This window comes from Cavia porcellus, unplaced genomic scaffold (genome assembly GCF_034190915.1).
Source record: "Cavia porcellus strain 051 isolate PalLab524CR breed Dunkin Hartley unplaced genomic scaffold, mCavPor4.1 scaffold_2, whole genome shotgun sequence".
Taxonomy (NCBI): domain Eukaryota; kingdom Metazoa; phylum Chordata; class Mammalia; order Rodentia; family Caviidae; genus Cavia; species Cavia porcellus.
Window position 1 is genome coordinate 7619063 of NW_026947485.1, and position 13048 is coordinate 7632110.

The 13048-nt window shown below is 49.3% G+C and overlaps 1 protein-coding gene across 13 annotated transcripts in view; it reads left to right on the top strand.

Annotated features, from left to right (window-relative positions):
- The window catches only part of Magi2 (membrane associated guanylate kinase, WW and PDZ domain containing 2), a 1223070-nt gene that overhangs the window by 1170918 nt on the left and 39104 nt on the right, over positions 1-13048 (top strand). For all 13 annotated transcript variants that reach the window (XM_063233871.1, XM_063233916.1, XM_063233891.1 and 10 more), the window contains one exon: positions 4337-4475. In XM_063233871.1, coding sequence (XP_063089941.1) covers positions 4337-4475 — 139 coding nt within the window. The remainder of the gene's footprint in view (positions 1-4336; positions 4476-13048) is intronic.

Genomic DNA, 13048 nt, shown 5'->3' on the forward strand with positions numbered 1-13048 from the left:
ACTCAAACTTGCAATCCTCCTGCCTCAGCCTGCCAGAGTGCTGGGATTGTAGGCATGTGCCACCAAACCCAGCTGGAATGAGAGACACCAACAATTCTCTAAGAACACAGGAGGGTCATTAAATATCCCTCTTAGAAACAAGGTTTGGCTGAAGACAGTTCTGCAGCACAGAATATAGACGGAGAACATGGGAGTCAAGGCTGGTCATTTTCTTCCCCCTGGAGGGCTGTGAATTCCCATTGGTTTCATCAAGTTCCCTTCCCAGAGGTGTCATCGGAAGCGATGCTCTTTGACCGCACCGCAGCAGCTGCAGTTAGACCAGCCGAGGTCAAAGGGCCCGCAGAGAACCTCTCCCCAGCACCGAGAGGAAAGCAGTCACAGCCCAAAAATCTGTAGGGAGTGACAATGTTTACACATGATGCTGATACTGAAGGAACATCAAGTCTTTTCATAACTTACATTGTCACAGCAGAGACAGGAGCCTGGATTTTAGGCTGAGACTGAGGTTGTTGGCCCTGGAGTTGACCTTGGATGAATTACCCTTTTCCAGAATCCCTGAACACCCCGGTGATCGAGTCTGTGTCTGCAGGAACCATTCCATCCCGCACCCATCCACTCCCTCCCGCTAAGTGTTCCCTGAGTTTGGTGGTGTCTACGCTACTCCCAAACTTTCTTTGCTCCCAGTGATATCAGAAGTCAGCGGGCTTCCCCCGACTGGCCCCTTGGAATGGGAAGGAGGCTCAGGAGAACCAAAGGCTCTTCGATGAGGGGCTGTGGGCCCTGGGTCCCCTTGGTATCACTTGGTCTCTTTTCCTTCTGGGAGGAGCTGCATGGAAGGTGACATTACTTCCCAGAGCCCTGTCCCTCAGCGTTCACCCAGGAGCTGTGAGCGCAGCCCCTGACCCTCCGCTCCTCTACCTCCTCCTTCCCCCCATCTTCCAGGCCCCCCTCTTCCGTGCTGCCTTTGCTCCCTTAATCCTCATAAGCCCTGTGCAGACAAGGGAAAATAAACACAGAGAGAGTGAAAACACCAGTTTTTCCAAGCCCTGCTCTACTCAAGAGTGGGACCAGAGCACAAAAGAAGCCCCCATTTCTGACACAGCACCAGATCCCTGGAACCTGCTTTCTCGCACAGTTTTTTGTTAAAACACCAGACTCAGGATACAAGTGTCCCAGGTAATAGTGACTGTCACAGTTTGATTTGGGGCAGCATGAGCTGGTCTCCCCTTCCCTCGTGATTCTCACTGAGCAAAACTAGAAACACTTCATCCAGGCACAGATGCGGGGAGCAGGCCCAGAGCTGCACCGCTGGGTGAGACCCAGCCTCCATGCGCGTCACCTGGAGAGCCATTGTGCTCAGCACCACACCTTGGTTCCCTCCTGTCCCTGCACTGTCCTCCACATGGTCCTGTCTTGGGGACACATAAACCCTTGCTTCTGTAGCCAAGTTACTTCCTGGTTCAAGATTTCAGAGCCTTACTGCTGGCTTCAGAAAAGAGCGTGAACTCCTTAGCTGCACAATAAACTCCTGATCGCCAGTGCTTTTCCCCTGGGGAGATGCCATTGCTGATTCAGCTGAGAAGTCACCGCCTCCCAGCAGCTCTCCTCGGCTCCCCACTTTTGGAGTTGGTGTCCCTCATTTCTGTTGCCTTGACGAGGGCATCTGTCATAGCAAAGATGTATCGAATGGCAATTCTCTTACCCACTTTCTCCCCCAAGAAGGCTGAGAATTTACTGTAAATAGAAATTATACCATTTATCTCTCTCTGCCGTGGAGTCTCTGGCACATAACAGGTGCTCAGAAAGCGTTTACTGAGGGAACACGAGGAGGAAAGAGCGTCACAAATGCACAGTGAGGCAGGATGGGGGGAGCAGTGGCGAGTGAGAAGACCGGACACCTCTGCTTGCAGGGCGCCTTGAACAGGGCTGAGGAAGCACCGGAGAAGCTGCCGGACTGACCTTCGGAGAGGTCAGGAGCTCTCCAGGCTTCGGGGAAGAGAGGAGAACAGAGCAGCAGTATGTGGAAGGGGCGGATGCCCCAGGGAGTGTGACACCTTCAGGATGACGTCCCTCCCAAGAACATCCATGGTGCTGGGGAGCAGCAGAGGAGGAGGGCGGAGGAGCAGGGAGTGTAGGAATGACCCAAGCAAGACGCGGCCAGAGCGGTCAGCTGTGGGACACACATGAGCGCAGGGATGGATGCGGAGATGTGGGGACACAAGGACCCCGGGTGCCCACAGGTTCCGGGAGGGTGGTGGAGAAAGCCAGGAACACCCATCTGCTGAAGCCCGGTTAGAGTTGCCCATGGGGCACCCGGATGAAGATGCTTAGTAACCAAACAAACCTGCGAAAATCTGGCACTCGGAAGACAGCCAAAGCGGGAATGAACTCTGGGTGATTTCTTGGAGCTCTGTTTTCCGCTCCATCAGGTCATACAGTGCCCTGAAGCTGCGGGGCTGGGAGGGGGCAGCCGGAGGAAGGGTCCTGCCCCACTTCTGGCATTGAGAGTCTCGGCCTCTGGCAGGCTACTCAGCTGCAGGTTATGCCTGTTACCTCAGAAGGAAGGAGGCAATCCGGAAAAGCTAAAGAAGGGTGCTGGCCCTGCAAAACATTTAGTCCCGGCTTCCTGGTTCTTCCAGCAAATGTGGAAGTCACACCAGTGAGGCCACCCTAGTCCTTTCCCCCTATACTGTGCTTTCCAAAGGCCGCTGGGCCCACAAAGGGAAGTCTTTACCACCCCGGAAAAGGTAAGGAGCCCTGAGAGTCCTCTTTAAGGAGAGATGTCACATCTGTGTGATAGCTCAGACCCCGGAATAAAACCCAAGAAAGCAAGAAATTAAAATTTGGGGAGCAAAGGCTTTGTTTTAGGCCAGGCCTGGCGTCACAATCTCCAGGAGCCAATTTGGAGACTGTGCGTCTTACAGCTAGAAAGGTTGGGTTTTAAAGCCCAAAACCACAGCAATGTTGCAAACTTTGACCCAGTTAGATAGCATCTGGGCCTTACAGAACTTCCTGTAATTTCCTTGAAGTTAAGCATTTCTTAAAGAACAACACATTTTATTACAGATAGCCGGATGAGGGGTAGGGGAGGGGGTTACAGGAAACTGATACCTAAGGCTTTTACAGCTTTCTCAGGAAGTAGAAACTTAACCTAGAAAGATAGGAAGGGAGGGGGATTTACAAGGAGCTCAAACTTAAGTCTTTACTGGAGATGGAATTTCAATCTCTATTGAAACGGTGCATACAGAACAGGAAGGGGACGCATTGGTGAGAACTAGGTTATCACAATGTGTGCTACAACGGACGCATGTTGTTCTTTTCCTCCACCTCTTTTCTTTCTGCCGTGCTCCTTATTTCCAGCCCTCTGGTATTGTGGTGACCGCTCCTGTTTCTGGTCTTTTCTAGCCCACAGTGTGCTCCTGCGTGACTTTGCAGCAGTTTTGTCTTCATTACAGAATCTAAGCTCAGACCTGCTCTGCTTAAGAGATCCAGCTAGAATGACATTTTTGCTAAGCTTTGTGCTTTTCTCTAGCTAATTCATCTGAAGTAACTTGTACTGACAGGGACACATTGTAAGTCCAAGAGTCCTGTAATAAGGTCCTGTGGGGGTGACGTGATGGGCGAACCTCTTTTATTCCAAATATCTATTCAGAAAGGCTAAATAGGATTTGCTCATGGAACCCAGGCGTTTGGGGCAAATCAGGAGAGACTGGTATTTAACCAGTTTCTGCAACCAGGTGTGAGCATGGCAAACATTACAGAGCCCATTATTCATGCGTGGGGAACAGAGGATCTCCTTAATTCAAGGGACTACAACGGGAAACTCTTCACCAAACTTCAATGTCAACCAACCACTGTCTACAATGAAAGCAATACTGCAGTCACGCCCAGGGAAACTTAAAAGATGCTTACCAACATTTCTGAGCGATGCACAAAAGCCAGCCCCTCCTTCCAGCAGGCTGAATTAGTGCACTAAGCCAAAGGTGGGGCTGCAGTCAGTGAAAAGTTCTGAAATATTTCCTTCTTGATTTAAAGCAAAGGTGCCAGCTTGTTGTGAACTGTGGAATGAGACTTCTAATTGTTTTGAAATGCTAAGTAGCTTCCGGCTAAGTGTAAACCTCCCATGGCCAGGAGCGTGGTGTAATGAAGGCAGATCGAATGTGGGGGAGCGGTCAGATCCGGGCTGCATCTAAGCAGCAGCACACTGCAGCCAGCCTGCTCAGACGTCTTAGGAAACTCGGGCTTGCTAGGGTCCCTTCTGCTTTTGAGTTCTGTCGGAAATGTAACTTGAGTGAAAAACCCTCTTTGGCTGACTTCCTTTTTCTTTCATTAACAGGTAGGAGATCAGATCATTGAAATCAATGGGGAAAGCACAAGAGACATGACCCACGCCAGAGCAATAGAGCTCATCAAATCCGGAGGAAGGAGAGTGCGGCTGCTGCTCAAGAGAGGCACCGGACAGGTCCCCGAGTATGGTGCGTTTCGCGTTTCGATTCTCTCTCGTGTGTTGCTTCCGTGTACTGTAAAATGCCTGAGCTTACTTATAAATTACATCAGTTGTCTTTCTATGTAAATGTATATTTAGGTATCAGTAGATACAGATGTACCTATGCATATGTAAGCCCAGGATGTACACGTGTGTGAGCGCTTTGTTTTTGGCGCACTAGATTAGGGAACGTTGAAAACATCCAACGTGTGACCTTCAGGGCATCTCTGAGTGTGTGGGGAGACCCGGCGCCCCTAATCTATGAAAACATTCGCGATTTGGCGGATAGTCCTGTTCATTTGAGTCTACAGTAATTTATCAATTATTGCTTACAATTGCTCATGCATGGGACTGTCCCACAGGGTGTACTGAGGGGCCAGGCGACAAGCAGGGAGGAATCTTCAGGATGTGAGGTTTAAACTGTTAACTTCAGGTCATTTCTTGGCATTTAGGCATTTATTCCAAAAATTCATTCCCGTATTGTTTGTGTGTGCTGTGGAGGAAGGCTTTAGACTGCACGTTAACTCCTAGATTTGCCTTCAGAAATGCTTGAAGTTCTCTATTCCCTGCAGCCCATGATGGGCTCCACCAGCAGCATAAGTGGTGGATCAGAATGGGCTGAGAGCTCCTTACGTGAAAAGCTTGAGCTGGCCTTTAAACACCATCTTGGAAAGAGAGACAGACATCAGTAAAGACAGAGCAACAGATAGCAGTGTCCTCTGGGAAAGAGCTGACTGCAGCTCTGAGTAATGGGCTCAGGGGATCTAGAAAAAGTGACCTGTCTTCAGTGTCCAGCCCCCAACCCCCCAAAATGTCAGAGCACTTTTCTCTTTCAGTGTATGCTTTTTGCAGGTGTTACCTACTGACTTAGCAGGGTAGATGAGTCTCATGAGTTTAATTAAAATATCTGAATTCAAAGGCCGTTAAAAACATTTTGGTTCCAGTGTCTTGAACAAAAAGAGCCAGCAGTCTCTCACATCGAGTCAGAAAACATGAGAAGCTTCTATAGTGCTCGCTCTATGCCCACGGAAATATTGTATCCCGAGTTCCCCCCTCAATGCTTGTATCTAGTGAAATATTTTAAACATTGATATTAGTGATAAATACAAGCCTGATTCTGCTAAATGGCACCAACATTTATCCCTTTGTAAGGAATCTGAACTTGGGCCAGGGTCGTAGCTCAGAGGCACAGCCTCTGCCTGGCAAGCACAAGGTCCTGAGTTTGATTCCTGGTATTAAAAAAAAATCTGAACTCTTGGAACAGAATAACTTTTTACACCCTAGAGCCTTAATTGATACCCTAATATCAAAGTGACCCGTGAAAGTCTGTCACTTATTTAAAAGTACCTCCCAGTAAATGTGTAATTTACAGCAAGACCTACTGGTTATGCCAAGTGATTTTGATGGAGTTTTACTGTTCTAAGAAGTTAATCTTCAAAAAGCAAACCTGAGTCAGGTGCCCTTCCATTCACGCTTTCATAGAATTGCTGCTTGGCCTGTATTGTCAGCTGCTTGGGTACAGTGAGCATTCAGAGATCATTACTGACCCACTGTGGCACGGTTCACACTGCAGGCCGAGTCACCTTAAATTAAAAAATAAAAATAAAAACAGGTTTAGAGCAAAACAAAAAGTCAAGATCACACCAATGTTATCTCATGAACATCATTCGAAAGATCTGGCCAAGTTGGCTCTCAAGTCAGCCAACTCAGAGAATGTTTTTAAATATGGGGACACACTTTCGAGGTCCAGTTGTCAATATTCTTAGCCACCGCTGCTTTATGGATTTTCTTCTAAGTTTTCAGTCAGACTTTCCTACCAGAAAGGTTACAGCTCACCAGAGACTTTTGATAGTAGATGGGCATGGAATTCACTATAAAATAAGCTTGAAAATGGTGCCACAAAATGAAAATCTGAGCAGAGGAGAGCACTGTTCTTTAGGAAAGTAGAAGAATAGTCATCAACCCGATACACATCCTGCATCTGGAAAAGCTAAACTGACAGATGCCCGGAGAACCCAAGGAGATTCAGGGTGCAGCCAGCATTTTGGGGGATAGTGCCATCCAACACTACATCTGGAATTTCCTACAACTAGTGCGGAGGTTGGGCTTCTCCAAGACCACTCTAACATTCAGAGATTTGCTAGGAGCACTCCCAGCTCACAGAGTAGAGTTGTATCATTGCTGAGATTTATTACCGCTCTGGATGATAGCTCACAATGGGGCCCGAAGAGGAAGAGTCAAAAGGCATCCACATTTGGGCTTCTTTATGTTTTTTCTCTCCAAAGAGGAGCCTCACCCAGTGTGCACTGTGCCCTGAGCACAGAGCTGCACTAAAGACCTCGAAAATTCTTGAGTGACCCAGAGTGCATGCTTGGTTTTTTCACTTGCGCTGGTCTGCAGAGCGCTCTCTGCTGGGAGCCTCTCAAAACTCTAGGCCCCCAGAAAGAAAGCAGCTGTAAGCTGCCGGGCATCACGGGTACAGCAGTTTCAGTACCGTGAGCCGCAGCCTTATAAGTGAGCCGACACCATTCGCATTCGTGTAGGGGACTGTTTACCAGTCATGTTCCCAGCCACCATCCCCGGGCTCGCCTTGCAAGCAGGCCTTTCTCAGGACAGTGCTAACGGGCTAAACTGAATCATGAAACAGAATATTTTTTGTCTAAGATAAACTAGAGTGTATTTTAATAAAGTTCTTCAGAAGATAATAAAGCAGGATAACAATTTAAAAAACACTTGAGGTACTCATTGATAGAACCAAGACTCTAACCCACCTTGTCCAGGGGGAACGTTTTCTGCCTGTTTCCTTCCTTTGCTGTGTAAGACCCTAAACTGGGCTTATGTTCATCCTTAAAAGACTTACAGCGGTAGCAGGGTCTGCAGGAGCCATGCTTAACTCGTTAGGGAACCTGCAGGCTTACACAAACCTGGAAAATGGGGTCTGGATGATGGGGACACAAGAGGATGACAGTGGTTGCAGGTTTTAAGTGACATCCACTAGTGTGCCCTCTGACACCCACAGAACTCAGAATTCAGAGCCACTTACAAGCAGCGCCCTTATCTGGACTCCGGGACTTGTCAAGGAAGAGCTGATCTCAGTCAAGAAAATGCAGAACTCAAGCTGGGAGTTCTTAAGGCAATCTGCGACAGCCAGATAAGTGCAGGTACCAGAAAGGAAGAAAAGGTTGACGCAGACTGTCAGATCACTGACTCGCCAACATCACTGTGGATCCCAGTGAGCGGGAGAGAAATAAACACATTGCAAATAAGCCAGCCGAGATTACCATAAAACAGCTGTCAGCTGACACCTCCCTCCCCAGCCAGCGCCCAGGTGTAACTCAATACCCTAAACCAATACCCGCAGCCAGGGAAATCGCAGAAATCATGGCTACACCTCCAGGCTGCAAAGCAGCTGCAAGGGGAGTTGGGAAATGACGAGGACTTTGGAGACCTTGCTTTTACAGTTCAAGTCCTTGAAAGAGGAGCTCAGAAGGTAGATGCTTCAGCGCCAGCTCCAGTCCTCATGATAAGCATTTGTTGGTTATGAACTCAGTGGAAAGCCTGGGTTCTTCCCCCACCCGCCCCACATGGTGACAGGCAGCAGTAAGGACACTTCACCTGGTAAGGGAAAGAGCACAAGAGGAGGAGGCATCAGGTGTGGTGTGCTCCGGAACCCTGGTTGGCACCACTTAAATTAAGTCCAAAAGGTTCAGAGGAAAGGAAGTGTGCACCATGACTGTAAAACTGCACAGGAATAAATTAACACCCCACCTTGAAATACAGGGGTCCTCCATTGGCATTCCAGGGGTTCGACAGGTGAGCCACTTACCCAGGGCCAAGGTACAGAGAAGTGCCCGCGGATACAAAAAATCCCCACTCAAGCAGTTCACACCAAAGAGGGGCATCTGCCTGGGGAACATTTACGGTTCAGACTTGATTAAATAAGGCAAACACGCTCTCCAGGCCTGCTTCGTGTCTGGCCTGCTCCTTCCCTTAGAAAGCAACAGGGCAGTTGTTGGTGTATGGAACACAGGACACAGCCCAGCTGTCACAGGAGCCTCCCACTCCTCAGCAGCCAGGAGGGTTAAGGAGGAAGATGCAGAATTCTCACAGTAGATGGCCAGGCAGCCACTGCACAGCAATGCCCACACACAGGGAAACGGATGACCCGTCCGCTAAGGATACATCTGTCTACCCTTCCACTTTCCAAGTTCACAACATGATAGCCCTTCATAAATGAAATTTACACCTTACAACTGCAATAAAAATGTAGTAATGAGCCGGGCATGGTGGCACACCTGTAATACCTGTAATACCAGCAGTCAGGAGGCTGAAGCGGGAGGATCATTCCAAATTCAAGACAAACCTGGGCTACAAAGTGAGCTCAAATTCAGCCTGAACTGCACAGTGAGATGCTGTCTCAAAAAGACCCCCCCAAAAAAAAACTGTAGTAAGTAGAGAAATGAATGGACCAAAGAGTTGTTAAAATCTCTCTTCAATCAGTAAATGACTGACTTACAGTAATATATCAAGAAATCTCTGTGCACCGCATACAGAAGTGGCCTTAGATGCCATAAGCAGAGCTTAGTCTTCTGAACATATGCTGACAAGTGAATATAAGCATCAACTTATAATCTTATTTATATTTGCTCAGCAATTCCTTCCTGTCCCCTTATTCCTTCAAAGGTAAACTCTTACCAAATATTCATGCAGGACAAATCCTGGGATTTGTGCCCTCACTCACAGTTTGCTCGAGCAAACCAGAATTTCCTGAGCACCTACTGTGTGCCTGACATTTTGTGGGCACTGAAGGATGTTCCAGCTCTGTCCCCAGTGGGCTGACAGTCTCAGGAGGGAGACATGGATAGCAGCCGTTTCTGAGACAGCAGTGCCTGGGGAGGGGCTCCTGGATCTCCCCTCCTGGAGATGTTCAGATGGCTCCTGTGAATTATTCATTGGATTTCATGAGTCCTGCTGAAGCATTAGGAATTCTTGAAAAGCACTTTGTTTCTTCTTTTGTTAAGCATTTCCTTTGTAATATGCATCCTAATAATTCATACTTTTTCTCAAAAAAAAAAAAAAAAAAAAAAAAAAGACTTGCTGAGCAGGGGCGAATCTCTGCCTAGATTCAGAGTCTCATCAGAATTATCAGTTTCATGGCTGTGGGCCGGAAGTTCATTGAACGGATGTGCTAATCTTGATGTCCCTTCTCCTGTGGCCCAGCCAGGTCTGTCCCAGGGCAGGGAGTCCTTGCCTTCCCCTGCTCCCCTGAGACCACCAATTAGGGCAGCCGTGAGTGGCTCCATAGCCTTCGCACTAATTCACCCGCATTTCAATAGGGCAAAAGGCGGCTTGCTCCAGCAATAAATTCTGAAATTTAATTCCATCTTCTGACATTCATGGTTGAGCATATCTTCCTTTTCCATGAAAGGGCCCACAAATCACTCAAGAGCTCCTTCTGCTGAGGAAGACAAAACCATAAAGCACCCGCAAGGGGCCAGGCCGTGTGGCAGAGGCTGGCCTGCAAGGTGCAGGCTCAAGACTGCCCCCTGCAGCCCTGAGGAGGCCTGGCATTCTCTAACCATGACGCTGGCAGCGGCCTCGGATCAGGCAGCCAGGGCAGGGACTTCCTGTGCACACAGCACTGCATCCCTTCCCCAAGCTCAGCCAGAACTGGCACTTATACCAGAGGTGACCTCCAGTTTCCTGAACTTGCTTTATTGAAAGACCTAGACTATAGTGAAATCCCTTCTTTTTACACATTTTCTGTGATTTGTAACGTGCAGTTTTTTCTCTTAAGTGATACCATCCCGCAAGCCCTCACTTTTTAGGTATCTAGGACTAAATGTATTAGATTAAATAGTAACTTATAAAATTCTCCTTAGAGGACCCATTTAGCATTTAAGATTCCACCTCTATGGACTCCCAAACACTTCAGTTATGGTAGGAAAGGAGCGAACCAAGGGAGACCTTGACCAAACTCCACTGAGAAGAGAACCCGCAGGCGCCTTGGAAAACCTGAAGCTCCCTGGCCCTCTGCTCACCTGTCCTGGACAGTCGTGCTTTGGAGGCCCCTGGGGGACATTCCTCCCCTCCACCCTGCAAGAGGCTGAGCCTGCCGTGAGCACTGCTTCCCGCCAAATTCCAGGAGCGGAGACAGCTTTCCTGGGGGAAACACAGCCGAAGACTTAAGACTATGGAAACCCAGGCAGGCCGCACATTCAAGAGAACATTTCCTACGAGATAGAGAGGGGGTGGAGATCAGGACGGGTTTAATACAGACACTCTGAACGTGCTACGATGCTAAAAGAGAAAAAGTTACCTCTGCCTACACTCTGCCCTTTTAAGAGCCAGCCCAGCAAATCCACAGATCCCAGCCCTGAGAGTGAGGTCTCTCCTAGCCCTGTTGTGGAGGAGAAGCCTGTTACCTCAGAGCCCCTGTCCAGCCTAAGGCCTTAGAGAAAGAAAGGAGACTGTGGTTCCCTGTTGTTCACTCTTTTTTCGTCCCCAGACTTCGGGGCCCTCTGAGCATGGTTCCACCTCACTGTGGCTCACACGTGACTGTGGATTTAAGAGGAGCACTCCCCGCCTCAGCTGGTCCACTGGGAACATGGTACTGCCTCCACACTGTTTTCCCACCGTCAGATTTCCTCTCCTCCTGACATGAAGACATTAAAGGTTCTGACCCTTAGGAAGGGTTTGCCAACAAAGCCCTGAGGTTCAGACACTCACAGCAAAATGCAACACCTTCAGAGAAAGCCCTGGTGAATGCAGTCAGCTGTCTCAGCCAGCAAACATCAGGTCTCTGAGGTCACTCCAGAGGTTCCTGCCCCATCCTAGCTCCCCCAAACCCAGTGCTGTAGTCAGGGATTGCAAGGAGAATAATTACATACAGGACACAGAATGTATAATATTATTTGACGGTGGTCACCCAGAGTTAAATACAAGAAAGTACAGGAAATCTGTCCACCACACTAAAGACTAGAATATCCAGTGAAGGGCCTGGATCCCACAGCAATGTCCTGCACAAGTCCAGCTGGAGGCCTAGAGCCCATGACAAGGACTCACGCAAGTCTGTTTCATGGCTCTGCACTCGGAAGGCCCAAAAGTCAGCAGTGGAAGCTAGAAAGTCTATGCCAGTGGGGTAAAGGATCTGTGCCAGGAGGTTCAGGGCTCTGCACTGGAGCCAAGTAGCAATGCTCAAAATAAGGACCCGGGCTCCCCTGAAAAGCACCACAGTGATCCTTAGCAACAAAGAGGTCCTGAGCTCCTCCAATGATGAGAGCAGCTGAGTCCACATCAGGAGAACCAACAGCTCAAAAAAACAAACCACTCAGGAGACCCCACAGTGCCACTCTTTCCTTGCCAGGTCTCCCTTTTATGCTGGCACAGTCCTCAGGGGGGCCATCCATGCCCAGCACCATGCTGATGCAGGTCAGCAGGTGTTAAACTGACCACCAGCCACACACCCACCCACCAGGATCTCTCCAGCTGTAGTTTTATAGTATGCTAAGCCTCTTCTGAGTCCCTCGTTTCTAGTGGAAGAAGCCGTGCACCCATGAGACCAGCTTTTCGTTATTAAAGATGATGGTTTCCAGATCAGTGTCCAGTGCAGAGCAAATCTGAGGCTAAGATACAGCGAGGTCCCCTATACTCTGCCCCACCCTCTATGGCCGCCCCTCACCCATGAGCCCACGGCAACACACCCTTCTCACCCGAAGCCCCCAGTGGATGTGAGGGTCTTGCTCAGTGTCGTCATCCTACAGCAAGGATCTGCTACTATGATGCCACCCATAGTTCAGCTGCCCTAAAACCCTCAGTGTCAGAGTACACCTCCCTCCCGACCCCAGGAAGCCGCTCATCTGGTTACCATCTCCATGTTTTCCCACAAAGCTCAGCTTCTGTTGTTCAGACTCTCCACCTGTGTCTGTCACCTCGCTTGGGGCTGCTGTCACCCCGGTGTCCAGTCATGACAAAGACCTCCCAGGATCCCTCTTCGAGCCAAACTCCCTCAGTCCAGACCACATGGAAGATCACACAGTGTCTCTCCCTAGGCTTGAATTCTCTGGCATAATTGGAATAAAAAATCAGTAACTTGGAAGGCCAGGGACTTAGCTCAGCAGCACAGTGCCTTCCTGGCAAGCACAAGGTCCTGAGTTCCATTCCCAGTACCAAAAAACAAATCTCTACCTTTGGAGAATCTCACAGCGTTCAGCGTGCTGCCTGGGCTCGCAGTTGTTTTCCTGGAACAAGAGACAGACACGTAGCCCAGCCTGAGCCGGTGTCCACTGCGAGGTGGCTCAGACGTGTGCTCCCAGGAAGGCCTATGTTCCCACTTCTGTGGGAGGGGCTCGGTCTTGAGATGCAGCCCCTCCAATCCTGAGTGGCTTCCCAAGCCTGGCTTCCTGAGGACCACGGTGCAGTACGCAAATCCCCATCTCCCACATTTCCCAGGGGTTTGCACTGAGGCGTCAGTGCATTCCCACTGCATTCCGAGCCCGTGGACCTGACTTTTGGGGCGGGAAGTCTCTGCACGCGTGTGTCTTTCAAGCCCAGTAAAGGCCA